At 41.8% G+C, this 26,557-nt stretch overlaps 20 protein-coding genes across 20 annotated transcripts; 11 read left to right on the forward strand and 9 right to left on the reverse strand.

Moving 5' to 3' along the window:
- Positions 1-44: 44 nt before the first annotated feature.
- On the reverse strand, positions 45-2,378 carry EHEL_060100 (uncharacterized protein; the record flags this gene model as incomplete). The annotated part of the gene is made up of 1 exon (XM_003887316.1): positions 45-2,378. The coding sequence occupies one exon, from the start codon at positions 2,376-2,378 to the stop codon at positions 45-47; it is 2,334 nt and encodes a 777-aa protein (XP_003887365.1).
- A 95-nt stretch (positions 2,379-2,473) lies between these two features.
- Positions 2,474-2,674, reverse strand: EHEL_060105 (uncharacterized protein; the record flags this gene model as incomplete). The annotated part of the gene is made up of 1 exon (XM_059743511.1): positions 2,474-2,674. The coding sequence occupies one exon, from the start codon at positions 2,672-2,674 to the stop codon at positions 2,474-2,476; it is 201 nt and encodes a 66-aa protein (XP_059599494.1).
- A 12-nt stretch (positions 2,675-2,686) lies between these two features.
- On the forward strand, positions 2,687-3,208 carry EHEL_060110 (putative ATPase; the record flags this gene model as incomplete). The annotated part of the gene is made up of 1 exon (XM_003887317.1): positions 2,687-3,208. One exon carries the CDS (start codon positions 2,687-2,689, stop codon positions 3,206-3,208), a length of 522 nt encoding a protein of 173 aa, XP_003887366.1.
- Positions 3,209-3,304: 96 nt separating this feature from the next.
- Positions 3,305-5,533, forward strand: EHEL_060120 (Rad3-like DNA repair helicase; the record flags this gene model as incomplete). Its single annotated transcript, XM_003887318.1, has 1 exon — positions 3,305-5,533. One exon carries the CDS (start codon positions 3,305-3,307, stop codon positions 5,531-5,533), a length of 2,229 nt encoding a protein of 742 aa, XP_003887367.1.
- Positions 5,534-5,576: 43 nt separating this feature from the next.
- EHEL_060130 (translation initiation factor 2 subunit beta) lies at positions 5,577-6,191 on the forward strand (the record flags this gene model as incomplete). The annotated part of the gene is made up of 1 exon (XM_003887319.1): positions 5,577-6,191. One exon carries the CDS (start codon positions 5,577-5,579, stop codon positions 6,189-6,191), a length of 615 nt encoding a protein of 204 aa, XP_003887368.1.
- Positions 6,192-6,233: 42 nt separating this feature from the next.
- EHEL_060140 (beta-tubulin folding cofactor D) lies at positions 6,234-8,699 on the reverse strand (the record flags this gene model as incomplete). The annotated part of the gene is made up of 1 exon (XM_003887320.1): positions 6,234-8,699. The coding sequence occupies one exon, from the start codon at positions 8,697-8,699 to the stop codon at positions 6,234-6,236; it is 2,466 nt and encodes an 821-aa protein (XP_003887369.1).
- Positions 8,700-8,790: 91 nt separating this feature from the next.
- Positions 8,791-9,444, forward strand: EHEL_060150 (uncharacterized protein; the record flags this gene model as incomplete). Its single annotated transcript, XM_003887321.2, has 1 exon — positions 8,791-9,444. The coding sequence occupies one exon, from the start codon at positions 8,791-8,793 to the stop codon at positions 9,442-9,444; it is 654 nt and encodes a 217-aa protein (XP_003887370.2).
- Positions 9,445-9,542: 98 nt separating this feature from the next.
- On the reverse strand, positions 9,543-10,361 carry EHEL_060160 (polar tube protein 2; the record flags this gene model as incomplete). The annotated part of the gene is made up of 1 exon (XM_003887322.1): positions 9,543-10,361. One exon carries the CDS (start codon positions 10,359-10,361, stop codon positions 9,543-9,545), a length of 819 nt encoding a protein of 272 aa, XP_003887371.1.
- Positions 10,362-11,171: 810 nt separating this feature from the next.
- On the reverse strand, positions 11,172-12,413 carry EHEL_060170 (polar tube protein 1; the record flags this gene model as incomplete). Its single annotated transcript, XM_003887323.1, has 1 exon — positions 11,172-12,413. One exon carries the CDS (start codon positions 12,411-12,413, stop codon positions 11,172-11,174), a length of 1,242 nt encoding a protein of 413 aa, XP_003887372.1.
- A 340-nt stretch (positions 12,414-12,753) lies between these two features.
- On the forward strand, positions 12,754-13,389 carry EHEL_060180 (putative E2F transcription factor; the record flags this gene model as incomplete). The annotated part of the gene is made up of 1 exon (XM_003887324.1): positions 12,754-13,389. One exon carries the CDS (start codon positions 12,754-12,756, stop codon positions 13,387-13,389), a length of 636 nt encoding a protein of 211 aa, XP_003887373.1.
- Positions 13,390-13,414: 25 nt separating this feature from the next.
- Positions 13,415-13,786, reverse strand: EHEL_060190 (transport protein particle complex subunit; the record flags this gene model as incomplete). The annotated part of the gene is made up of 1 exon (XM_003887325.1): positions 13,415-13,786. One exon carries the CDS (start codon positions 13,784-13,786, stop codon positions 13,415-13,417), a length of 372 nt encoding a protein of 123 aa, XP_003887374.1.
- Positions 13,787-13,847: 61 nt separating this feature from the next.
- EHEL_060200 (leucyl-tRNA synthetase) lies at positions 13,848-16,469 on the reverse strand (the record flags this gene model as incomplete). The annotated part of the gene is made up of 1 exon (XM_003887326.1): positions 13,848-16,469. One exon carries the CDS (start codon positions 16,467-16,469, stop codon positions 13,848-13,850), a length of 2,622 nt encoding a protein of 873 aa, XP_003887375.1.
- A 388-nt stretch (positions 16,470-16,857) lies between these two features.
- Positions 16,858-17,565, forward strand: EHEL_060210 (uncharacterized protein; the record flags this gene model as incomplete). Its single annotated transcript, XM_003887327.1, has 1 exon — positions 16,858-17,565. The coding sequence occupies one exon, from the start codon at positions 16,858-16,860 to the stop codon at positions 17,563-17,565; it is 708 nt and encodes a 235-aa protein (XP_003887376.1).
- Positions 17,566-17,765: 200 nt separating this feature from the next.
- On the forward strand, positions 17,766-19,817 carry EHEL_060220 (ABCG-like ABC transporter; the record flags this gene model as incomplete). Its single annotated transcript, XM_003887328.1, has 1 exon — positions 17,766-19,817. The coding sequence occupies one exon, from the start codon at positions 17,766-17,768 to the stop codon at positions 19,815-19,817; it is 2,052 nt and encodes a 683-aa protein (XP_003887377.1).
- A 215-nt stretch (positions 19,818-20,032) lies between these two features.
- EHEL_060230 (uncharacterized protein) lies at positions 20,033-21,616 on the forward strand (the record flags this gene model as incomplete). Its single annotated transcript, XM_003887329.1, has 1 exon — positions 20,033-21,616. One exon carries the CDS (start codon positions 20,033-20,035, stop codon positions 21,614-21,616), a length of 1,584 nt encoding a protein of 527 aa, XP_003887378.1.
- Positions 21,617-21,737: 121 nt separating this feature from the next.
- Positions 21,738-22,907, forward strand: EHEL_060240 (queuine tRNA-ribosyltransferase; the record flags this gene model as incomplete). Its single annotated transcript, XM_003887330.1, has 1 exon — positions 21,738-22,907. The coding sequence occupies one exon, from the start codon at positions 21,738-21,740 to the stop codon at positions 22,905-22,907; it is 1,170 nt and encodes a 389-aa protein (XP_003887379.1).
- Positions 22,908-22,961: 54 nt separating this feature from the next.
- On the reverse strand, positions 22,962-23,180 carry EHEL_060250 (DNA-directed RNA polymerase II subunit Rpb10; the record flags this gene model as incomplete). The annotated part of the gene is made up of 1 exon (XM_003887331.1): positions 22,962-23,180. The coding sequence occupies one exon, from the start codon at positions 23,178-23,180 to the stop codon at positions 22,962-22,964; it is 219 nt and encodes a 72-aa protein (XP_003887380.1).
- A 65-nt stretch (positions 23,181-23,245) lies between these two features.
- Positions 23,246-23,662, forward strand: EHEL_060260 (PPIase/rotamase; the record flags this gene model as incomplete). The annotated part of the gene is made up of 1 exon (XM_003887332.1): positions 23,246-23,662. The coding sequence occupies one exon, from the start codon at positions 23,246-23,248 to the stop codon at positions 23,660-23,662; it is 417 nt and encodes a 138-aa protein (XP_003887381.1).
- Positions 23,663-23,691: 29 nt separating this feature from the next.
- On the reverse strand, positions 23,692-25,782 carry EHEL_060270 (minichromosome maintenance protein; the record flags this gene model as incomplete). Its single annotated transcript, XM_003887333.1, has 1 exon — positions 23,692-25,782. One exon carries the CDS (start codon positions 25,780-25,782, stop codon positions 23,692-23,694), a length of 2,091 nt encoding a protein of 696 aa, XP_003887382.1.
- Positions 25,783-25,847: 65 nt separating this feature from the next.
- EHEL_060280 (transcription initiation factor IIE subunit beta) lies at positions 25,848-26,504 on the forward strand (the record flags this gene model as incomplete). Its single annotated transcript, XM_003887334.1, has 1 exon — positions 25,848-26,504. The coding sequence occupies one exon, from the start codon at positions 25,848-25,850 to the stop codon at positions 26,502-26,504; it is 657 nt and encodes a 218-aa protein (XP_003887383.1).
- Positions 26,505-26,557: the final 53 nt, after the last annotated feature.

Raw genomic sequence — 26,557 nt, forward strand, 5'->3', positions numbered from 1 at the left:
CAACTTACACTTCTTCTATGTACACTTATTATTCAGAACTTCCTTTAATTCCTCCTATCCTTATTTCTTTTGACTTCATAGGTCGACCATCCTCTTTTTCTATCTCCGTATGTTCTTTTTTGTTGATGCCCTTGTCTAAGTTCTTCTCCAGGCCTTCCAGTTCTTTTGCTTCTCCCTGGATGATTTCTGTTCACATCTTCAATTGGAACAGGGTTATGCTCTGCTTTGTTCTCCAAGATGAGGTTAGAGCCCTCTTTTGCCTCCACATCCTTTGTAGCAGCATGGTCTTCCTTTTTTTCTAATTCTCCGCTTCTATTTGTTGCTCTGGAAGCGTCTTCGTCTGCAGGGTTCTTGAAAGATGTACTACAGGCTTCAGGTGCACTTTCCATACCATCTCCATCTTTTTTTTCATCTTTCTCTTGATCCTTCTTTCTCAGACATTCGCTCTTAAGTTCCAAATATGCATCTTTGATCTTCTTGAGCTTTTCAATAACAATTTTGTACTTATCGATTACTGCATAATTATTAGATATCTCCTTTCTTGCTGCCTGTAGCTCATTCTTTAGCGAAATATTGTCCTGAAGTACTTTATCTATGTCAGACTGGAGCAAGCGGCACCTATAATCTCTCTCGTTTAATGCAAGCACCTGCTCAGATGCAATCTCTTTTTCAGAAGCATAGGTCTCCTTTAGTGACGAGAGCTGCCCCCTCATATGCTCATTTTCCTCCTCCAAGCTGCTTATTCTCTCTAGAAGATCAGAGGAGTCTCCCAGCCCTTCTATTTTATTTCGAAGAAATATGTTCTCTTGCCTTAGAATATCCCTCTCCTTCTCCAGAAATGCAATCGGTTCCTCGCTATGATTCTCCATTAGTGAACGCAGTACCCGATCTCTTTCCTCAAGGAGCTTTCCTGCAACACTTAGCTCTTCATACATTCCCTCGACAAAAGATGTTCTTTCTTTTTCAAACATCATAAGCTTCCCAGATATATCGGCAAGCCCCATAAGCTCTTCCCCAATTTGCCCAACGAACCTGTATACATGGCTTACATCCTTTCCTAGCCCTTCTAAAGCGTTCTTTTGAGCCCCAGCCTTCTTTCCATACCATTCTATTTTCCTCGTCATGACACCTAAATCGCTAGCAAGACCCTCATTCTTATTTCTAAGATCCATGCATTCTTGCTCATATCTATGAAATAAGTCTTTGAGCCTTACCTGCTCCTCCAGGGCCCTCTTAAAACTATCTTCTATGTCATAGATTTGTTTGAAGTCCGTGTCGAGTTTTTTTTTAATCCCTTCAATCTCCCGTCCAACAATGGCCATAACATTGGTTCTATTTTCCAGAATATATCTATTGTATCTTTCCTCGCTCTCTACAAGCTGTGCCTTTAGCTCTCTTATCTTATTTCTACTGTCTTTTATTACGAAGTTGCTGCGAATTATTTCGTTGTTCATTTCATTAAGCTTTTGGGAAGCATCTCCCAATATCTTATTCTTCATTTTTGTGTTGCTTAAATCAATCTTCAGACATATAATTTCCTCCTTCATCTCATCGACATGCCTCTGCATCACTTTCTTTTCCTCGTTGATCCTAATAAGCTGATTATATAGTTCACTCCTCTCTCTAAATACCTTGTTATACTCAAGCTCTAGCACATATCCATTCCTTTTTATCTCGTGAAGCTCTTCCCTCATCCTCTCATACTCTTCAGCCCTTGTACTCTCCTCAGCATTCGACTTTAGAGGTGAAAAGGAGTGGTTTCCCTGCCCTAGCGCCTTCTCGAGCTCCTCATTTTTTTTTGAGAGCTTTTGAACTAGCTTCACAAGTTCTAAACTGTCTCTGCCCCCATCAGAACTGGAAGCCTTCTTTAGTAAATATGACATCTGGTTTTTCTGATCTAAAACTTTTTCTACAAGCTTCTTATTGCTCTTCTCCAATTCCATACACCTCCTCTTCAGGGTTTCGGTCTTCCTTGCAAGCTCTTCCTTTTCTTTGGCTATTTCGTCCATCTTTTGAGATCCGTCGTCCTCCTCGAAAGCCTTTACTTTTCCACTATTTCCATCGGCCTTTGTTTTATAGTAGGCAATTTCCTCCTTCAACGACCTTATCTCCTGAGAGTACATTTCGTTATACCTTTCCATGAGCGAGGATGAGCTTTTTATCTCCGCCATCTCCATAGACTGTTTGACTAGCTTTTTATTCAAATCATCTATAATCTCCTCGCAAAGCTCTGTCTTCTTCTCCAGCTCCCTCACCTTGTTTCCAGTCATCTCTTCGTACAAAGCCATTTCCTCACTAAGCCTATTGAGCACTGACTCGGGTATTACCTGCTGCTCGTCAGGCGTAAGGGCATTTTTGAATAGCGACGAGGCAAGCATTTCTCAGGGCTATTTTTTCCTTTGAATATAACCAGCATCTCCTAATTTATTCGGAAAGGCTCTTTCAAACTCAAGGACGGCCAAACAGAGGAACACTATCCCTTAAAAATCATCCTTAGCCTTTCAACCTCTTCCACAACATCGACAACTCTAAGAAACGTCCTTCGTGCCTCCTCGTAACTCATGGACCGGTTGTCGAATCCAAATCTTCTTTTGTTTATCTCATTTGCAACTATTCCATATGCCTTTTCGCTGTTTCCTGTTTGTACCAGCACTTTGAAAAACAAATCAATCATCCAAGCCCCAGGATGTGGAAGATAATATTTTTTCTGGTGTTGGGCTACATCCCCCTTCACTACTTGAACTATACTGTTCTGAAAGGAAATGCACCATTCCTGCCTTCATTTGGAATTGTGATGTGCATAGCTCTTTCCTCTTTCGGCACCTCGAAAGGATATCAGGCAATAGGAAGATACATGATAGGAGCCTCCATAAAGACTCCACGTGTGGGGACTAGAGCCCTTCTGGGAATTGTTATCTGTGAGGCAAACTTCTTTTTTTGCCTTGTTATGTCGAATCTACTTTTGGCAAAAATAGAAAACGTTAAGTCGTATGGAGGGCAGTTCATACTGTTTTCTGCTGGGTTCATAGCAGGTGCTTGCTCATACTGTTCATCCCTTGCAAGCGGGATTATTTGTGCAGCCATTACAATGATGGATGCCAAAGACCCAACACTTTTTTACAAGCTGGTATTCCTAGAGGTGATTCCTGCAGGAATAGGCATTCTTGGGCTGGTTCTTGGCCTTGTTTTGTCTGACAAGGCGGTATGAATTACTTATCTCCTTTCTATCGAATAAAGTGTATAAAATATATTTTTACAGATAAACCTTGGCTTTTAACAAGTAGCCACCTTTCCTGCAGACCCCATGAAGATCCAAATAGACGAAGTTCTAGTGTACTTCCCCTATGACTCCGTGTATCCGGAGCAATTGAAGTACATGAGGGAAATCAAGCGAAGCCTTGACAACAAGGGCCACTGCCTGATAGAAATGCCTTCTGGAACGGGGAAGACTGTGGCTCTTCTCAGTATGACGATAAGCTATCAGTTATACATGAAAGCCAAGAATGCACATTTCAAGATAGTCTATTGCTCGCGAACTGTTCAAGAAGTTGAAAAGGCATTAAAAGAACTGGACAGGGTCGTTGAATACATAAAAAAGCATCGTCCCATTGAGTTTCTTGGGTTGGGACTTACAGGAAGAAAAAACCTATGCATCAACGAGGCTGCATCCAAAAGTTTCAATGTGGATGTTGCATGTAGAAGGCTTATAAACAGGCTGGTGGAGTCAAAGTGCGACTTTTACGAAAATCTCAACAGCTTCAATGAGGTACCTGTTGCCGTTTATGACTTTTCTCAGCTCAAAGAAATGGGGGAAAAGAAGGGAATCTGCCCGTATTACCTTGTGCGAAGATCCATCCCAGTTTGTGATTGTATAATCTATCCATACAACTACCTCATAGACCCAAGGATCTATGCAATAGTTTCTAAGGAACTTGGGCCTGACAGTGTTGTGATATTTGACGAAGCTCACAACATAGACAGCCACTGCATAGAAGTGTTGTCGATAGAGATCAAACGAAACATCCTCGAGGGTGCAACCAGGGCAATTAAGAACCTAGAATGCCTTCTAAAGCAGAGAGGGCCTGCCGGGGAAGAAAGCATGCTGTATGAGAAAATGAAGGAGAAAGTCGGAGAGCCTGTGGCAGACTCCATTCCTTATTTTTATGCAACAGGAGAGGGAAACTATGAGTTCATTCCTGGAAACCTTAGGAACTCGTTTCACTTTATATCTGCACTGAAAAGAATAACTGAATTCTTCAAAACCAAGCTGAAAACAACACATCTGACCACAGAATCTACAGAATCCTTCTGCAAGAGCATCAAAGAGCTATCGTTTGTAGAAAAAAAGGCGTTAAGGTTTTGTTCGCAGAGACTGGGGATGCTATCACAGTCCTTAGGTGTTGATGATGAGGACATGGGGCATTTGAAAACCGTGGCAGACTTCTCTACAATGGTTTCCATGTACTCAAAAGGATTTGTGGTAATATTTGAGCCCTTCGACTCGCAGGCATCCACTGTGTTCAATCCGACTCTTCGCCTGGCATGCCTGGACTCTTCGATAGCAATGTCTTCTGTATTTGGAAGGTTCAGGAACGTGATAATAACAAGTGGGACCATGAGTCCCATTGACATGTATCCAAAGATCCTCAATTTTGTTTCCTCGAGAACAGTGGAGATTGGTGCGACTCTTGACAGAAACTCGATTTCTCCTCTCATAATAACCAAAGGGAACGACCAGATGACGTTAAGAGCCCTTTCTGACGATGTGGAAGCCACAGACACATCCAATGGGGATGTGCTTACCACTTCGTTTTCCCTTAGGTCTGATCCCTCTGTTGTTCGAAACTACGGGCATCTTATGGTGGAGCTCTCAAAGGTTGTTCCAGATGGAATTGTGTGCTTCTTTCCTTCATACATGTACATGGAGGAAATAGTAAGCCTCTGGGCAGAAACCAACATAATCAATGAAATAAGCAAGAACAAGCTAGTTTTTGTTGAGACTCCAGACGGTAGAGAGACGGAAATAGCCCTATCAAACTACAAAAGAGCATGCGACAATGGAAGAGGCGGGATGCTTTTCAGCGTTGCCAGAGGGAAGGTGTCAGAGGGTGTTGACTTCGAGGATGGGTATGGGAGATGTGTTGTAATGTTAGGAGTTCCTTTCCAGTACACGGAAAGCGTTAGGTTGAAAAAAAGGTTGGATTTCCTAAGAGAAGAGTATGGGATAAAAGAATATGATTTTCTAACGTTTGATGCGATGAGACATGCAGCCCAGTGCTTGGGACGAGTGCTGAGAAACAAAAACGACTACGGACTCATGATACTTGCAGACGAGAGATTTGAGAGGAATGATAAGAAAAGTAAGCTTCCCAAGTGGATACAAAATTGTATTGATGGAGGGAATTGCAACCTAAGTGTTGACATGGCCCTTTCGATTGCAAGAAGATTCTTTAGAGAGATGGCACAGGAGTGTACAGGTGCTGGAAATAGCCTTTTAAGTGAAAAGGATGTCGAGAACTTTGTATTTGAGTGAGGCACAAAGAAAATATTTTATTCGATTTCGGACCTCCAGGGGCATGCCATCCGACTCAAGTAGTAGTGATCTTGAAGAACTGGGCGTTAATTTGAAGGAATTCGCCAAAAAAAGACAATCCAGGCTAGGAATTGCAAGGACTGGGCAGAACCATACAGGGCCTACACCCCATGTTGGTGATATTCCAAGTGAGCTGGAGTATGATACTTTGCTCCGTTGTGCAATGATGGTCCTGAAAAAAGGAAAGGAGTTAGGGGAGTCTACAAGAATCAAGCTTCCTTTGGATGTAAAGAGAGAGGCACGAAAGACATCTATCAATATTGCCGAGGTGTCTGGTGTTTTGAACAGGCCTGTAGATCATCTTGTAAGCTTTCTATGCAGTGAGTTGATGACGACGGGGTCCGTAAACAAGGACGGTAAGCTTCTTCTCAAAGGGATGTTTATAAGATCGGAAGTCCAGGAAGTTCTTAGGAGGTATATCGAGCACTTTGTTGTATGTAAAATATGCGAAAGTGTTGAGGACACTGATATTGTAAGAGATAAGAGGCTTTACTTCTTGAAATGCTCCAAATGCGGAGGTGCAAGATGCGTAGGCAATGCGGTGGAGGGAATAACTACCAAGGGAAAGGCAAAGCCTCAGCTTAGAGGAATGCTATAGGTCTTTAGAATTAAAAGGATTTGTTCTAGATTGCAAGATCAGCTATATCTCTATTTTTTCCTGCCTTGCTTGGTACGAGTCTGAGAACTGAGAGACTCTTTCCAAAGCGCTTTTTATGGACTGGCTTATGCCTGCTGGGACAGAATTCTCTTGGAGTGTAAGGGACAGCCTGCTCAAAACCGATGGGCTTTTTCCAAACACTATCAGGTCATCTTGCCCTATCTCCAGCTTGATTATTTCGCACACTAACTCGATAGCAGGATGCATTATCCTTTCGTAGTTCTTGAAGCCTTGATCAAACATCGTTGTAATAAATTTCTTGAATCTGTCCCTGACCTTGAACACTACTTCTACAATAAACGACCACAAGGATGCATCGCATGATCCGATCGTTCCAAGCACGCCGCACAAAAGCTCTTCTTGATGCTCCACGTCAAGGCACTTTGATGCCTCAAGAGACGCCATAAACAGTATCTTATCATTTCCAAGCTCCGATTCCTTTTCTAATCTTCTGAATTCAGCATAGAAGGTATCGAGAAACCCAATCACCGGCAGAAACTTTTCAGGATCCACAGAGTATCCTTTCTTATAAATGTACTCAAATCCTCCGGGAAAGATACCGCTGTTCCTGCATAGGATGATGCATTCATCTCTCAGTATCTTCGACTTGTCTACAAGGTATCTTATGAAATATTTTGAAGAAATAGATTGATCCTCCATTAGAAAGGAGGCCATCAAGCTCTCTCTTCTCAACTTAAAGCTCACGTCTCCTCGGGAGTCGGCATAGTAGTTTTCTAGTCCACCAATGACATGATCCTTGTACTTTTTTATGTCTCCAGAAAGTTGGACGGCTTTCATGGCATGCGCCTTTGCATCAATATCCCCGTTCTCCAGCAACTTTAGATATTCTCTTTCTAATCTTTCTTTATGTCTCTCGTTCTTTGCATTTGCAAGAATAAATCCCTCCGACCCTCTCCTAATCGATTTAGCAACTTTGTTTGCGAATCCCTCATCCTGGCTAATGAATCTCCAGGATACCCTTGACACCTCTAAGGGAAGAACATTCTTCGTAAGAAACATATACAAGTTCTCACAGACGGCATTTCTATCTTCTATACTTCCAAGGCTTTCGATGACTTCCAGATAGTTTTCTACAAAGACATCAAAGTCCTTGTACCTACAAAAAAAAGAATTCACCTTCATCTTTACAACCATTTCCACGATTTTTTCTACCTCGTGCCTTCTGTTCTTCCTAATAAACTCTTGGACAACAATGAACATGCTTACAAAGTCTGAAGGCGTCTTCAGATTGGTAGAGCCAATCCTTGCCACAACCCCGTCACCTTTGAAATATCTGGAAATGCAATAACCACTCTGCCTCTTGGTTTCCAAATTGCAGTGGAACAGATTCCCAAGAAGTATTTCCTCGAACACATCTTCACACCTCAGTATTTCCAGAACTCTCTTTACCGCATCTGAACAATTCTTTAGTCTTTTAACTGAGTGAAAGTTTATCAGTGAGATTATTTCTTCTTTCCCTGCTTCTGGAAACCTTCCAATATGCTCTAGAACAATAGCAGATGCACCCCTCCTGCAAGAAAGTGAGGGATCAAATAGAGCCCTCCCTGCCACTAGAGAAAGAATATCTTTTCTTAGTGCATTGCTCTTTCTGGTCAATGCCCATAGGAGAAACAAAGCAGACTCACGAACCATCTCAGAGTTACTGACCAATTCATTCGTGTAGCCGATCCCCTTTGAAACAATTTCAGATACGTCTCCTATGTTCCACCCCTGGAGAGACATCATTCCAAGAATTGTCATTGCATTTATCCAAGTACTTTCATTCGCAAATATCACATTGCATCTTTCCTTAAGGGCAGAAATAACCGAATCCGTCTCTGCATACTTAGAGACTTTGAGAAAAGACTTGCACAATGTCCATCCTAGCCTTGAATCTCTTTCGTTTATCATTTCAAAAAAATGCTTCAAGACAGTATCGGTTGGGTTGTTCGACATGATTTTCATCTTCAATTTCTTAATTACTACTGAGTCACCACTTTCAATTGGCACTATCTCCACTTTTCTTCCAAAGCTTGATAATTTTGCAAGGAATTCGTAGTATATGAGTTCGGGGACTTCGATGCTGTGTATATAGAAGCGAGGCTCTTCCGTAGAGTAATATGCTGCATTTGCCCTTTGTGAAAGCATCCCAAGACATCTTAATGCTGATCTCCTGGTTTTTGTTGCCCTTGCCATCTCCAAAAGAAATCTTGTTACTTTACTTAAGCACTCCTCATCAACTTCCAATGGAAATGGATTCTGAAGTAACACCTCTAGCCACCATACCGTTGTCAGGCTGTTTTTAGACTTTAAACTGTCGATACAACGCAGCATTGGCCTCAAATACCTTATATCTGTAGGGAATACAGAAGCTGGATCTCTCCAGTGATCTTTCGTTAGCTCATTGGCTCTTTCCATCAATTGGATTAGTTCATCTAAGTCTGTCATGAAACTGTGATGGGTAGCGTTACGATATTCGGGAAGATGCGTGATTTGTGTTTGAGAAGAAAATAAACCCTGAGCAAACAAACCCTAGAATATGGAAAGAGAGGAGAAGGAGGGAAAGCGCGATATTAGATCGAAATGGAAAGGAGATTATCCTGATGGAAGTAGGCCACATGGGGGAAGGCCTTCCTATCCTGACTGGCGTAATCATTATAACGAGTTTGATAGAGCGAGGAGAAGGAAAATAAGCCAATACCAAGGAAATTCAATTAGATATAGAGAAGGTGGGAATCACACAATGCATTCTCCCTATGCACCACCTCCGAGAGTTTGGACTCCACACGGGCCATATTCCGGTAGCAGATACGAGGCGAGAGAGAGAGGAAGGGGTTATGGGACAGAACAGCCAGTAAGAGAAGGGGGAGAATATGAGAGGTCAAGCCATGCTTATAGAAACGAAAAGCATGGATTAAAAGCAAAGAGGAACGGCTCTCCCTCAAGGGCGATTGGGATATTTGGACTGGGTGCCTATATAACCGAAGATGATGTTAAGGGCTTCCTCAAAGAGAGGATAGATGAAATAACTAACTATAAGGTTGTAATAGTCTATGATAAATATAATGGATTGTCCAAAGGATACGGCTTCATCCAATTCGACACTGTCGATGATGCAATAACTGCCAAGAATAGATTGACTGGGCAAACCATCAAAGGAAAGGAAATAAGAATCGATTATTCTATCGAATGATCTAGAATATAAAGCATTTATGTAATCTTTCAGCGAAATATTATTCAAGGTCTTCATAAAAACGATAAGATTCAATCCAGGGAGATTTAATTTAAAAATTACTCTGGTCCATTACCGTCCGGAGATTGCTGTCCATCTTCATCATCGGTGGTGCCTTCGCCGTTCTGGGTTGAGCTTTTTTCTCCGTCCTTTGAGCTTTCCTTGACCTCCTTCTTTTGTATGGCTCTGCTTATCAACCCAGGCGTCCCCTTAAGCTGGCACCCAAGATTACATTCCTCAGCAACAGTCTCAACAGTCTTCTTTGGAGAGTCACACGGCTTGCATTCATCATTATTGTCTTGAGGGAATGTGCCTTTTACTCCTATAAGCTGACCAATTCCATTGAAGTTCAGCTCATCCCCTTGGGGGAACACTCTCTTTGTTTTCTTCTTTACAACAGTAAAGAATGGCTTAAGTCCATAATCAACATTAAGAATTAGAGAAATTAGCTTGTTTCCTCTGAAGAGTGCTGTAGCATTTCCTACCTTTGAGATTCTGTACTTAAGCATGTTCACAGCCTTGTCGATTATTTTTGCAAGAATACACCTGTCAGTACCTTGTACAGCTCTTTCTATGCACTGGCCGCTATCCTTTGGTGTGGGGCCCTTGCTAATCTCCTTATTGTAGATTTCTAAAGCCTTTTGCTTGGCTCTTTGAACCATTGCATTTGCAGCCTCGGAGTTTCTTTTCAGGCAATCGGCCATGTTTCCTTGAAATATTTGAACACCTTCTACTTGCTTGTTGGCACATCTGTTGTCCACACCGCCAATCTTTTGCTGGGCACCAGGAAGGAATTGTGTAGGTACAGCTGCCTGCGGAGTTACAGGTGCCACCTGTGCAGCGCTAACAAGAGTAACTACGGTGAAAAGTAACAACATCTTTAATGATGTTCAAAAGATCTCTTTTATATTTTATTTTGCTGTGCATGTTTCAAAATTCACGAATTACTTCCAACTTTTCCTCGCCGTTAGAAATCTCCGGGGTACTGGTTTCGACTTGACTCTACGGAATACAAATCAAATCAAGCGATCCAAAACACTACAATGTAACAAAGCTTCATGACTCAAAAAGCATTATTCCATCCACCATCAGGCCTTGCCTCAGAGTATTGTCGAGCGCCCCATCTGGACTGTTCAGAGAGCTCTTTCCCCGATGTATTTCTACATAATTCAATTCAAATTGTATTTACCACCCTTCATCTGCCGAATCTTACGTCTAGGCCTTATTTTTCAACTCAACATGGCTAAAGGTATCGCGTACCACTATGTATTTCTGAAGGTATCTGAACTCCTTCAGGCATTGCTGTAAAAGCATAGAGATTTCGAAAGATTATTTTTATTAGCAAAACGCATTACTACTTGAGAATTGAAGCCCCATTGCCAGGTTATATCAACCCTGAATTACGGAACACTATAATGGACAACCCACATATGCTAAAGACATTCATCTCCAGCATTTTTATGATATGTCTTCGATTGTTGTCTTAATAAGTAAAGGTATAGAAAATTCGATGTCGACAATGACAATGTTACTAATCTTGAGAGCACTTGCAGAATATTGTAATATCTTTTAAAAGCCTATTGATTGGCTGGTTAAATGTCTAAAGTTACATAATATATTTAAGAAGAAACTGCTTTACTGCATCCTAAAACTTTAAGAGTAGGAAGATTAACTCATTTTATTTTAGCCTAACATTGACAGCAGGAGTTGCATGGAGAGGTAAGTGAACTGTACATCCCCGGCCCGACAAGATACTCGCTGTTACCTATGACAACTGTTGGGGTTGGTGCGGCACAAGCCTCCATGGCATACTGCATAGTAGACTTTTCATTCGTCTGTGATTCACATGAAGATGTTGGCTTTTGTACGTCAATGCAAGGACCCAGCTGCCCAAGGCTTTGAGTGTATGTAGTAGAAGTAGGATACCCGTTTCCACTGATACCTGAAATTGGAGGCATTGCAATAGGGTTTGGAGTTTGAGGAACAGAGACGCACTGCCCAGGCTGGCCAGTAGTGCCATTCCCATTTCCGCCCTGTCCTGGCTGGCATGGGGAGATAACACCTGGAATGGTCTGGTTACTTCCATCTCCATTCTGCCCTGGCTGGCATGGATAAACAATACCCGGAATGGTCTGGTTGCTTCCACTTCCGCCCTGTCCTGGCTGGCATGGGGAGATAACACCTGGAATGGTCTGGTTACTTCCACTTCCGCCCTGTCCTGGCTGGCATGGATAAACAATGCCCGGAATGGTCTGGTTGCTTCCATCCCCGCCCTGTGTTGGCAAGCATGGAGAAACACCCGGCGTCATTCCAGGAAGCATTTGGCCTGGAGTATTCCCAGGAACCAACTGGCATGAGCTGGCGCCAGGTGCAAGAACGCTACCTGAAAGAATTTGCCCTTGCTGTCCAGGTGCTGCAGGCGTTCCATTAGGATAATACCCCGGAATAATCGAAGAAGGTGGCACAATCATTGTTGCAGGCTGAATAACCTTCTGTGTTACAGGAATAACAGACACAACGGATGGTGTTTGAACAGAAGCAATGATTGCTGGTGTAACTGTAGCCATTGTAACAGGCTGTGCTGGGATGGTTTGTTCAGGCTCGCAAGGTGTTGATGATGCACCTGGTGTGTCGCAATGCTTTACAACGGAAATCTTGCATGTTCCTACATCCTCTGTAGTAGGAGATGTTTCGTTATCGTTGTTTGTCCCTGGGGTTGAAGACGATGTAGTAGGAGAAGAAGGGACATATGCATTCTTTGGGCTGTATGCACAGTTTGTTATAGCCTCAGGAGTACTGGGAATCAGCACATATGATGGCTGCTGTTGCGAGGGATCATAAGTATTACTGCAAAGCGGAACTGCAGAATAAACATTCCCCAGCTTCATTACCATAATCGAGGCAGAGAGAATCTTCGAAATACCTTTCATTTTGAGCTGATCGTTTTCGGAGATATTTATATTTTTATCTCAAACTCTAAGGTTTCAATTCTTCCAATCGAAAGTCATTATTCACATAAGCGTTTCACCTCTGTTTCTATAGTCGGGTCTTAAGAATTTTAGAAAATAATTGGGTTTTATCTGAAACTAACTATTTTTGAGAGATAACGAACTAAGCAATGAGGCTTACGTGATCTCCACCATCGAGAAAGTAATCTGGTGCTTTTGACCGCCAGAACTTGATACGAAGGTCCAAAGCACCGAGATTACATGCATTTTCCTTAAGCTATATAACAAATGAGGATCAATTTTTTAATCCCAAGGTATGAATATGAAACCAAATTCGGAGATTGATGGCTCTGAGAACAAAAGAGAAGGACTAAGGTATATAACGCAGGCGGTGTTCCAGCTACTTAGGGAGAACAGGGCCTGCACATATTCATTCATATGCAAGAATATTGTGTTTCCTAACACTGAGACACTCAACAGAAGGATATACGATGTCTTGAATGTAATGAAAGCAGTGGGATTGGTCTCCAAAAGAGGCAAAAGATACTTCTTAGTAGACGATGCGTGCGATGCTGATAGAAGAAAGGAGGAAGCGAAGAAACTAATGGAGATGAAGAAAGTATTTAAATTCATTGTGAATAGAAACTCTACCACGGAAGACACTCACCTCGAAAGATTGTACTTGCCGTTCATGGTCGTGAGCACAAGTAAGAAGGCGGATATCCATTGTGAAACCAACGAAGAGAGAAACTTCTTTGTGTTCAAATCGACTAAGCCTCTCAAGGTCAATGAGGATTTGGATATATTGCGTGAGATATATGAAAAGGCACATTCCAAAGAAAAAGCAATGGATTTTTCGATAGTAGACAGGCTTAGCAGCGAGAGGCTTGAGTGCTTTGAAGAGAATGGGTATCGGCGTGAGGGACTAGATCCGGATGCATTCTTTTTTAGCTTCTAAAGCTTTTGCATATTTATCACATAGCCTATCTTTCAAATAGAATGTGAGGCCTAAATTTCGAGCATTGGATAGGCATTTCTGGTGAGTAGAATGGATCTCTCGTTACATATTTGCAGTAGTGGCAGTAAACTCTTTCGAAGAGATTATCTGCAGGTTCGTCTGCAACAAAGACAAACACTAAGCCGGTGATTGTTCTGAAGATAGAGATGGCTCTGTTCTTGAAGTAAACAACCTGCTTTGGTGCAGGCTTATCCATTACTTTTGATAACATCACACTTACTGAATACAAAGAGCTTGTTAATATTAAAAGGCTGTTTATGTCTGTCTTCTCTTCTCTCTCGTACTTGAAGACCATTCCTCCTGATTTGTTTATTATGAAGAACTGCTCTACAGCCATAGGGAGATATATAGATGGAAAATTAAGATGACGGAGTGGTTCAAGGCAGAGTGGAAATGCTTTATTTGAACTCAAACAGGGGAGCCCCAGGGTCGGCCCTAGGGCTGACGCAGACCATAACTTCAAGCCCGGTGTTGTCCTCAATGTAGCGCTTGTATGTTTTTAGGACCTCGTATTCATTGAATTTCATTGAATAGTTCTCTGGATGGTTGAGATAGTCCATCGAAAATAGGATGCCCTTTTTCTCAGGTACTCCAAACTCCTTAAGAACCTCTCTAATGGCATTTATTGCCTTTGATGAGAGGTGAGACTCACTTTTCTTCATTTCCTCAGAAACATTGATGTTCAAAATCTTGCACTCGCAAATTATCTGGTCGATGATGTTCATGCATCTCCTCTTCCACTTGGAATACTCAACCCCGACCAATATCTCGACAGCCTCGCACTTTCTTTTTCTCTTTTGCGTCACCAGCCTCTTTAGAGTGTTCTTAAGATGGGAAACAGCATCAACCTCAGATGTATCAGACAAAAATGGAGCAGGAAGAGAGAAGCTTGAGTGAAAATATGTTTCTATCAGATGCCGTGCCAATGAGGGTATGATGGGATACAGCAGCTGAGTCATGCTCTTGTAAAGTAAAAACACAATCTCGTCATTGGTTCCCCCAAGAATGTGATACATTTCTTTTGCATGTATCATTTCGTAGAATCCATACTTTACCACATCTCTGTAAACCATATCTTCATGTGCGCGAATAGTATGTGCAACATTCATAGAAATCGTCTGTAGGAGGAATTTGTCTGCAAAGCCCATCTCTCCATACTTTCTCATGAGACCCAAGATGCAAGGATTAAAGTCCTTCCCAGCGCACAGCTCCTCAATCATTTTTACATATGAGTAAAGCTTAAGAGTAAAAGCATTCGCATTGGATTCCACAAAGTTTGCATCCTCGTTTGTATCTCCACACACTGCCAAGCACATCCTTGTCGAGCTTACGCCGAACTTATCTAGAGACTCATCAACAGTCAAAAAGTTCCCCGAACTCTTGCTCATCTTTTCAGAGTTCAGCATGAGATATCCATTTGTAAATATTCTTCTTGGCCAATGCTTCTTTTCAAACAAAGCCACATGGTTGAACAAGAAGAAAATGAGATGATTCTTCAGTAAATCCTTTCCACTTACACGAAGATCAACAGGATAGAAGTAGTTGAATGACTCCCTACAACTACTTAGTATTTCCTCGAAGTCCCTGAGCTCCCCTGTTGCGCTTTGGTTGAGGAATATGTAATTCCACACATCATCAGAAAGCTTGCTGCTTGGGAATATCTCCTCCTTCCCTTCCAAATCCTTGTACAAAAAGTGTTTGAAGGTGCACATTGCCATGTAAATAGTGCTATCACTAAGAGAGTCAATGAGGTATCTTTCATCCCAAGGAATTCTCGTCCCAAGTCCAAATGATCGTGAAAACCCCCACTTTCCTATCCATTCCAATGCCTCTTCTAAAATCGCTCTTGTATCATCGGTACAGACCATTCCGTCAATGCATTCCTTGACCCTCCTCTTCCACTCGGCATTGTCATAGTCTATATACCACTGATCAGTCAAAGCAACAATGCATTTTCCTCCAGACCTACTTATAACTTCCTCTTCAGGCTCGTAGAACTTCAAAAGATACTTTGTTTCTGCAAGGCGTATTTCGGTATTTTCAACCTTATTGATAAATTCAATTTCCTTCTTCACATGCTCTATCAACTCGCTATCCTTCTTGCTTTGTATACCCTTAATGCTGCAGGGCAGATCTCTTTCAATGATATCACACTTTACTTCATTTCCAAATGACTCAAATTGCTTGCCAATGAAGAAATCTCCTTTCACAGACCTTTTTCTATTTATTCCACACACTTGAGCATCCATATTCTCGAAAATATCCTTCTCTGCGAAATAATTCTGTCCATTGTACTCAAACTCTACAAAATCACTTTGCCTTCCAGCAACTGCCTTCAACGGCGCACAGCCCTCCTTGATTCTTGCAAGAAGAACCCCTGCCTCAAACACCAGCTTGCACAAGACAACGGCAATGGGCTTCACATTCTCTCCTTTCCTACGATCATGGTCTAAGCATGTCTGCTTATCTATCGGACAGAATATGGAGTGCCTTTTTCCGAAGGATAGATACCCCAATCCATTCAACCTGTTGAACTGCCACTTGACGAATGAATCATAGTACTTATTGATTTCGGTGGTTATGAACGACCTTCTCCAGTCTATGTTTCCGTGGAACCTTTTCAAAGAGTTTGTGCACAGGTCTGGAAATGTCCTTACCCAATGGATGGGATCTGTAAACGGCCTGGCATCTTCAAACCCAAGGTCCTTTATAATCTTCTCCACGGAAAGATCCACTTCTCCTCCACTCAGCTCCTCTTTAAGCTTTTTTGCCGATGCGCTTATCGGCATACCCGTGCAGTGGAACACAAATGGAAACAGAACATTGTAGCCCTCCATCTCCTTGTAGTAGCTGAAAAAGTCTGCCTTCGACACAGAAAACAGGTGTCCAAGATGCAACCTTCCATTCATATAAGGCATAGGAAATGTCAGAAAAAACTTCTTCTTTTCAGAAACATCTGAAACTGTATCTCTTTCAATTTCAAGCGAATTCAAATACCTCAGCTTGGACCTTCCTTCCATCTTTAGGGATTACAAAAAAATTGATAATGCTTTTTTGACTTAAACCTGTATTAGACAGTACGCTTAATAATCTAGTTAATCAAGATTCGTTGGCAAATCATTTTCTCCCATTTCTCCTTTTCCGTCACATGATATTAATTACCGGGCCCTACCGCCCACACATGTTCTACACTGCATTGTTCATAAATGTTCTAATATACCACGGATTATGGCGGAATCTTCTCAGACACTTATTCAACAAGTCCTATTCTTTGGGTTAGAAGGAAAGAAAGGTGGTATAATAGAAGGAAGAGTTGGACCCAATAAATAATTTGGCATTGAGGCTACTGTTGATTCTTCCCAAAGTTTAGCAGTCCTGCATAAATCGAGGCTTTTTTAGCCCCACTCCATGGACGATTGTTATTTCTTTCTCTACTCCTCTTGCAAATTCAAGGACAAGTGTACGTATAGACATAACGAAAGCTGTAGAAACAATCTAGTTACGTGCAGGAACTGGGAATCAAAGATCCCATGCCGTGAAGATTGTCCATACCGCCATTCAAAGTTTCATCTAAAGAAGAACAGGCGTGAGGAGATGTGCTACTGGGAAAACAAGCCTAGCGGATGCACCAAAGATAGATGCGAGTACAGGCACGTGGACCCCATGAAAGATGCATGGAAGACTGGGGAGTCTTCAGAAAGGCCTCAGAGCCCATCACCAAGCATGCATCTGTCTTCAGGATCTGAGAGACATACTCCCGAGGATACTAGACTAAAGGATTACGAAGAAGTAATGAACATTCAAGACAGCCCGAAAGATTCTAAGGATAACACGGCACTTATAAATGACGATCTTGAAAGGAAAAAGAATGTAGAAGGGCGCTTGAAGGAAAATGCTGTACTTTCAGATGAAAAGAAGAATGGTATAGACACACTTAAAGTAATGGAGGCACAGGATAACGTTCTTGAAAAGAGCCCTACCGAAGACGGCACACAGAAGCCTCAGAGTAAAAGAGTCAAAACAGAGGAGTCACTAGATGTTGTAGGAAGGACATCTGTGAACTTGGAGGAATTAGATAAGGAAATTGAGGAACTAGACAATATCCTGATGAAGTAAGTTGCATTTTTGAAGGACTCACAAATCTGTGGAATATATCTGGCTAATATGGATTCTCCATAGTAGATTTCAAAATAAGACTTACTGTACTGATATATTTCTAAAAGGTAAATATAACGTTATTCAATAAGAACAACTCGCAATATTCCCCATATGGTATATGGTTAAAATAACTTGTATGGATTCTCTATGCCCTAGCAATGAGAGATGCATCAGAGGCAAATGCCCATAAGCTTGATCTCAAAGACGTTATACTTGAGGTTCCTAACCAGAACATGCTGTCTAGTGAGAAATATGCCAGACTTATTAACGGTCTGGATATTGAGTTTGAGTCTGGGAAGATGTATGCTTTTATGGGAACAAGCGGAAGTAGCAAGACAACGACTATGGAGGCCATTGCAGGAATGGTTCCATATGGGTCCAGAACCAGTGGAGAGATATTGATAGATAACGAGGAGAGAGACGAAGATTCATGGGGAAAGGAGTCGGCATATGGAAGGCAGCAGGGGTACACTATTAGTGAGCTGACAGTCGAGGAGTTTATCAATTATTCCATTGCCTTCTCTTTGCCTCATGAGGACAAGGAGAGGATCAAGACGACCATAAGTGAAGTGCTGTGCAACGTCCTCGGATTGGAGCATGTCAGGGCCAACCGAATGGAGAATCTCTCTGGAGGAGAAAAAAAGAGGGTGAGTGTTGCAGTGACTTTTAGTAAGATGCTTCTACTTGAAGGAAAGTTAAAGGTAGTACTTCTTGATGAACCCACCAGTGAACTTGATTCGGGACTGGCAATGGATGTTGCAAACTTTCTTAAGGGCTATGCTAAGAGAAACGGCACGATGGTACTTGTGACTATTCATCAGCCAGGACACGGGCTTTTTAATACCTTTGACGGCCTTCTGTTTATGGACAAAGGAGTAAAGATATATGCAGGGCCCACCAGTGGCTTTATGAAATACTTAAATTCCAAAGGGATTTACAACACGAGTAAAGAAGAGACTGACTTGGAGTTTATATTCGGAGTTTTCAATGAAAAATCTGAGAGGGGAAAGCTTTACAAAGATAAGGTTGCAGAAATTAAAAGGGAGAGAGGAATTGGAAAAAATAAACAAGGAAAATTTAAGGACTCGGTTGATACGGCCGTTAACTTTATCCCAAACTTTTCAGTAGCCACTTCCCTAGCTAAAAGACAGCTGATTATAGATTGGAGAAATCTAAATATCCCGTATGGCTTCATTCTAACTGTCCTTTTAACTCTCTTTCTTGCTGGTGTTGCGAAGTGTGTTGTTATGGAGAGATGCAATCTGCCGGGCAGTATTCTAGCATGCTTTATATTTAGGATTTTTTCGGTGTTTTTGTCGTCCATTCCAAATGGACTGTTAAAGGGAATCGGATACACCACCAAAGAAGTTTCCTATGGCTTATACAACTCACCCACTCTATGGTTTTCGGCATTGATTTTGGAGACACCACTGATTGTTCTCCGATTTACAATCTTCTTTGGAATCATATACTGGTTCGGACTTGTTGAAGGGGATGATGTCTTCTTCCTCGGCAGCCGCCTTATGTTGTCGGTTTTGTCAAGTAATGTGTTTCGCTTAGCACTTCTATGCAATGCAGACCCTTTGTCAACATTCGGAAGAATTACGCAAACAGTTGTGTCTTTCTTAGTTCCCTTGATTTCTCCTGTAATGCCATTTATTGGAAACATGCTTTTCGGCTCAAGTCAACCCTCTGAATCCAATGGCGCGTCAGTTCAAGCATTTTGCAAGTGGTTTTTTGGATCTTTGTATTCTGTGCTTATACCGAGCACTCTTCCTGAAAAAGATATTTATGCTTATTGTCAGACGAAACGGCCAGAAGAAGGTCTCAAAATGATTCCGAGTTCAGCTCAGGATAAAAGCGCGATCCTAGATCTTATCACTTATTATTTAGAAGGAAATGGCACCGACGCATCGAGTCAAAGCTTCTCCAATGTCTATGCTTTAACTGCCGTGATATTGCTGTCAATACTTGCACTCAGTCTTTTAGGGATTTCTTTTCTAGACAGGAGATTTACGCCCTCGACGCGCTACCAACTTTCTAGCGGTAGGAGTATATCTGATAAGAATTTTATGTCAAGTATAAAGTCTCTCACCAGGGGTATTTGGTTCAAAAGATTCCTTATAACCTTAGTTGCAGTCTTAATAGTCTTAACTGTAGCCCTTGCCCTTTCCAAATCTAGCTTTTACTCAGGAGCCCTACTTCTTTAAAAGTGCAATAAAATAAGAGATAAATCACCAATGAGCTTCTTAGATAAGGTATTTATTTAATCAATCTACTTGCTTTGGGCAATAATAATTTAGGCTGCGCCAATGCGAGACAAACTTGCGAAGATATGGCATGTGGTAAGTGTGTGCCACCACAATGTCTTTCTTCCAATGTTTGTGTTTATGGAAATAAATATACAACGCGATAAACATTGCTGATGGAAACCTCCATGGAGGAAAGCTTTTCTTATGATGAAAATCTCCTCGACAAAAAAGCTATCAGAAGCTTCGTAAGGTTAAACAGGATTTTGGGGCAATTCCCCAAGAAGGATGGCATTGAGTGTGTTCTTTGCCAGGAGAAAACAAAGATCCGCAACCTTCACGACATGTTCAAGGCATATGCCTGTGCGGTTTCCTGCCTTGTCCACCACACAAAGTCTGTTGGAGATGCCGATCTCTTTGTGTTTTTCGAGGTTGAGGATTTTGTGATGAAAAAAATAAAACGGAGAGAGATGTGCACAATCAGGGATGTCCTGGAATACAAAAGAGATACGAAGGAGATGTATGAAGATGCATTAAGAGAACAGTTAGTTGCAGTATACAAGACATATTTCATAGAGGATGCTATCAAAATCAATTGCGAACAAGATATCGAGTCGATAGTGTATAAGTACTATAAACTAGCAGATGATTGTCTAAGAAAGAAATTCACGGCAAAGAGTCTAGAGCTTATCTTAACTCTTCTGTTCAGGAGAAATGAGCTTATCCGATTTTTCAAAGTATTCTCCTCTGGTAAGAAGAGCCGTGCTGCCTTCAAGCTTGCATTGTTATTCACACTGAAGCCTGAGTCTCACATCTCAACAGAAATCCTACTAAAAGAGTTCGAGGACGTTGAATTTGAAAAGGATAGCTTGTTTCCATACAGCGGGAACATTGGAAGTATACGCAAAGTTAGCAAGATGCTAGAAGATTCGGAAACAGACATTGGAGAGTGGTTTAAAATGCAGAAGGAAAGGATCTATTGGGAAGAGTGTGTCCAGATGTGGGCAGCAAACAGAGAAAGTGATGCAGCTGCGATGGATAACTCAATGGTAGAGATTTGCATAAAAAACAAACGCTACGAAGACGGATGGCTGATATGTAAAAATGATGTGGAGGGTACCAATGTAAGTGTCAGTAAGGCTTGTATTCTTTGCTTCAAGGGTCTAAAGAAGAATCCTAAGAGCAACGCCTGGAAAGCTAGGATAGGTGAGATTGTCGAGTATTCCATATCTACCGGCAATGTCAATTCATTCCACGTGCTGATAGATGAGGTCTTAACAAAGCTCTATGAAGTTTCTCCTAGCCACCGGATTTCCATTCTCAGAAGATTCTCCAAAATGATCAGCTGTCTGCATAGAAGCGAAGACTTAACTGTGGACTTTTTTAAGGGACTTCAGGAATTGTGCAGTAGGTGCGAGGACTTCGAAACACGAAATCTATGCATAAAGTATTCAGAGCAGGCCTACGAAGAGTGGAGAAAAGACAGGAAAAAGAAGTTCCTGTTCTTCAAAAGGCAAGGCCTACAAGATATTCTTATATATCGAACTTTACTTGAGATCTATGGTTCCATGAAGGACTGCAGGAGATTTTACAGTGTCTATCAAGACCTTTTAAAGTCAAATATCGAGTTAACTAAGGAGCTGTGTATAAAACTGGAAGGCCTTCATATCCAAGATTGCGAGGAGTGCATTTTAAAGAGAAACCGAGTTGTTGTAAATAAGGACCAGAGAATTGCATTCAACTTCTTGAATAAACCCTAGTGTGCCTTACTTCTGCCTTGGGGAGAATGTTTTGAGGCTGACGGATACAAAGTGTATGATCTTTGGCTCTCGAACCCTGTTCACAAACGAATTTTGGTAAAGGCTGTTTAGATGACCCTGAATGTTAGGAGACTTTAAAGTGATAAAAAGATGTAGTACGACAAATGCAAGAGTTTCAAAGTTTGAACTAAACGATGTATGTCTCGAGCTGCCTATATTCATGCCTGTAGGGACGTATGGAGCAATGAAAGGGATCTGCGTGCCAAGACTTCAGGAGAGCATGATCTTGGCAAACACATACCACCTTAGGGCACTGGGGAAAAGTATCAAGAAGTTTATGAAATATGACAGAGGGATGCTAACGGACTCTGGAGGATTCCAGATTGGGAGCTTGCCTGATGTTGTTGTCACGGAAGAAGGTGTGAGGTTTGGAACCACGCTTTTTACACCAGAAGACAGTATGGACATACAGACGAAGTTAGGTGCAGACATTATCATGCAGCTTGACGATGTTGTGAATCCATGCGAGGAAAGAGAGAAAATAGAGGTTGCAATGAGAAGATCCATTAGATGGATGGACAGATGCATCAATGCAATCAATGGCTGTGGAACGGATGGATGCAACAAAAAGATTAAGAAAGAGACAGATGTCCCACAAATAAAGCTTGACGAGAAGAGCACGCAAATACTATTTCCCATAATACAAGGCGGTCTTGACGAGGATTTAAGGGCAGAAAGTATTGCTGAGATTCTCAAAAGATCTCCAAAAGGCCTCGCAATAGGTGGATTGAGTGGAGGAGAGGAAAAGTCGGAGTTTGCAAGGACCGTTTACTTTTGTATCCAAAACCTTCCTGAAGACATCCCAAGGTATCTTATGGGTGTAGGATACCCGGAAGATATTGTGGTGTGTGCAGCACTAGGAAGTGACATGTCAGATTGTGTCTATCCAACAAGGACGGCAAGATTTGGAAAGGCTCTTTCTGACACGGGGGACGTTTGCTTCACTCCAAAGCTTAAAAATGATAAAAGAAAAATAGACGAGGATTGCAGCTGCTATGTATGCTCTAAATATTCGCGAGCATTTATATTTTCTATCAAGGGAACCACGAACTTCTGCATGCTTCTCTCGATTCATAACCTGCATTACATGAGAGGTCTTACAAGAAGAATCAGAGAGTCTATAATGGAAGATAAATATCCTGAATTTATTAAAACTTTCATGAGGAGAAGATTTAGAGAAATACCCGAATGGATAAGAACAGCTCTTGGGAAAGTTGGAGTGGAGATATGAAGCTCCGGCTCATACGGGAATCTCTTTGCACAGCCAATAAATGCACTCCCCCAATTAGCTCTTTTGAGTGAAGTCCTTGACAATGTCAAACTTCAGAAGCTTGTCTACAATGTCTACGTGTCCTAAGAACATTCTTCTGCAGCATATTCTTTTCATCCCCAACTCGTCAAGTGCCTCCGCCTCTCTCTTGTCCGTTTTTAGAAGCTCCAGATATGGCTCCCACTTGCTGGAGATCTCCTTTCCACAAGTGAAGCATCTTATTGGGATTATCATTTTGCAGAGGGCGTGGATTTTGATGCTAAAATGCATTACAATAGTTGCATCCAGTTATACCCTGGATGTGGACAAAGCTTAAAGATAAGGAGACTGGGCATTCATACTTTTACAACACAGAGACAGGCGAAAAAACAGATAGAAGACCTATGGAGGGCTTTAGATTGTACCACATACTTATAAAACATGAGAAATCGAGAAAGCCTGTAGATGTAAGTGTTGACGAAGCCTTCTCTAGAATAAAGGCAATACACGAGGATCTAAAAGCAAAGATTCATGATAAAAGTTTTAAGGACTTCTTTAAAGAGGCTGCATTCAAGTATTCCCAATGCTCGTCTGCAAAAAGAGGCGGGGACCTAGGGTTTGTATGTGGAAACGAAATGATGAAGGAGTTTGAGAGGCCTGCGTTTTCTCTTCAAAGAGGAGAGATTTCAGAGCCTGTATCCACACCCTCAGGATTTCACATAATCTACCGAAGGTAAACTGCAGAGACAATCTTATGCTTATTTATTTAAGGCTGCCTTATTAATATTCTTCCCATATCTCTGGCTATTAACTTTTCTTGTCTGCACATATAGTCAATGGCCTTTCTGCACATCCATTCATCTTTTCCTCCGAGTCTCTTGATTAAATCGTTATACTTTATCGACCCGCCGATCGGCACAAGCAATTTTATTCTAGTGCATATCTCTTCGATATCGTTGATCACATCGGGACGAATCATTCCTTCCAGCATGTGGCCCTGAGAAACTGCATTCATTGTGCTCACATTAAAAAGCCTTATTGCTTCTTCCACATGCTTTTCTGTGACAACCTGGCTCAATTCCATTTTTGCAAGCGATTCTCCCACGCGTATTATTGCTTCTAGCTGCCTAACTGTTATTGGTATTGCATTTCGCTTAAGAGTATTATGCTCAAATTCCCTGACTTCTTTCCTAGTGTTGACATAGTATCTTGATAGCTGCTTAGATGCTGCATCGGAAAGTGTCGGAAATATCTTACTCTTGGCATATTGCACATACCTCTTTATCACATGAACTGGAATGACATCCTGCCCCTTGTCTTCTTCATTCTCCCATTTTTCTTTTTCATCCTCCCATGAGCCCAGACGGCTACCATCTTCCTTGATCTTGTTTTGATGAACAGAAAGAACGTGTCTTGCAAGAACAGTGTCGTTCGGCCCAAACTTGTCCTTCAAGATAAATATGCAGTCAAACCTAGAAAGAATCGTAGCCCCGAACTCAATGTTTTCGTCAGGTGTCTTGTAATCATCATATCTTCCAAATACTGGATTTGCTGCTGCAAGGATGCTCGTCCTAGTATTCAGCATGGTTGTTATTCCGGCCTTTGCTATCGATATCGTTTGCTGCTCCATAGCCTCGTGGATTGCAACTCTGTCATGTTCATCCATCTTATCAAACTCATCGATGCAGCATATTCCATTGTCCGCAAGCACCAGTGCCCCTCCCTCAAGATAGAACTCTCCACTGCTATCTCTTATGACACTTGCTGTTAGCCCTGCTGCAGAACTGCCCTTCCCGCTAGTGTAAACACCAACAGGAGACACTAATTCCATGAACTTCAGAAGCTGGGATTTGGCCATTCCAGGATCCCCCAGAAGAAGAACGTTGATATCTCCTCGAAGAGTGACCTTGTCTTCGAATATCCTCCTGGTTCCTCCAAATAACATACAAGCAAGAGCTTTCTTTACATCCTCATGCCCGTATACAGAGGGCGCAATCGATCTCGAGATCCTCTCGTAAATGTTTGTCTTGCTAAGGCTTCTGAAGCTTTCCTCCTCTTCTTCCGTAAACATCTTCGAGGCCTTAAGGCTTCTATGCTCAAGCCCTATCACCTTTACAATTGGAACAGAACTGTCCCGGATCATCCTCATACAATAAATCCCAGTAACAACAACCTTTGATCCGGGGATCAAGCTATTAACCATACCCTTTTCAAGAACTAAGCTAAAATGCCTAGGTGTTTCTCCAACAGGAATATCCTCAAAAAACTCCTGGATCTTCACATACTGTACGTCTATCACTCGGCTTTTCTCAGGTATGACTATGTAGGGATCAGTGGGACATTCCGCTTTGTCACATGCCCTCGGGATCATGTCCACCACTTCTTTACTGTTAAGGCAGTTCCTGCAGACAAGAAACAGCGTCTTTGGCTTTGCAATGACAGAAGATGCAGAAACAACTATCCCCTGAATTTTCACTATCTTGTTCGTTTTTGATGCATTTATCTCTCTGATGGGTATGCTTCTACCGTCAGAAACTATGCAAAGCTGGAATCCTTGCACTCCTTCCGTATTGTATCTGCCAACTATTGCTTCTTCAAACCATTCGATGGCTTTTTCGGGCCTCCTGGACAGCTCCTGTGACAGGAGATCAGAGTATTGGTAAATATGCTCTAGCTTGACCGTCAGAGAGAAGTTTTTCTGGTTTATGTTCGACGAAAGCACGTGGGAATACTCTTTGTGTGTTGTTTTAAACTGCTCGATAAATCGGATGAATTCATTTTTCACTGCCTCCCCGTTCACAACAGGATCATTGGTCACCAGATCGATGCTCGCAATTTTATGCTCGTCCCATGACATTTTGATAGGGCTCTTCTTCACACAATTCAACAACTAGAATTAAACACAACAGTTCTATCCCAGATATGGCCCATGATCACATAGACTCAATAGACAGAGGAATCCCAAGACATACAAACACCTATATACATTCCGTAATCAGCCTTCTAAAGCAGTATGATAGGCCGCTGACTTTCGAGGAAATCAAAGACAAGACAAGAATCGATCTCCACAATAACTATATGCTCCTCCAGTCTATCAAGAAAAATCCGAGGATTGTTGCAACACACAGTACTTTGATGTTCAAGCCTTTGTATTCCATAAGAGGTGTGGAGGACTTGAGAAAAGTGATGAGAGAAATAAATGGGGAAGAGGGACTGGAAATGAGCAAGCTCATGGACTCTCCAGTTAACATTGCACCTTTTGTGGAAGAGTTGAGGAGGAATGGAGAGATAATTGTGCTCAACGATATAGACGGATCTGAAGTGGTGTTTTGGAATGACATGCATGAGAAGCCTGTTGATCCGCAGATAAAAAGCCTATGGAGCCAGGTTAGAATATCTACATATCACGATCTAATAAGAGAGCTCAACACTGCAGGGCTGAAGATAGAGAAGGTCGAAAATGTCAAGAAAAGGCCCACAATAAAGATTAAGAAAGACAGGAGGAGCAGAAGGAGAATCAGAATAACTAACACGCATGTAAAAGGGCTTGACCTAAGCGGGGTGCAAGATGAAAGGTAAGAATCGATTCCATTGCAGGCCTCTTGTAACGAAACGCATTTATTAAACGGTTT

This window comes from Encephalitozoon hellem, chromosome VI (assembly GCF_000277815.2).
Source record: "Encephalitozoon hellem ATCC 50504 chromosome VI, complete sequence".
Classification (NCBI taxonomy): Eukaryota; Fungi; Microsporidia; family Unikaryonidae; genus Encephalitozoon; species Encephalitozoon hellem.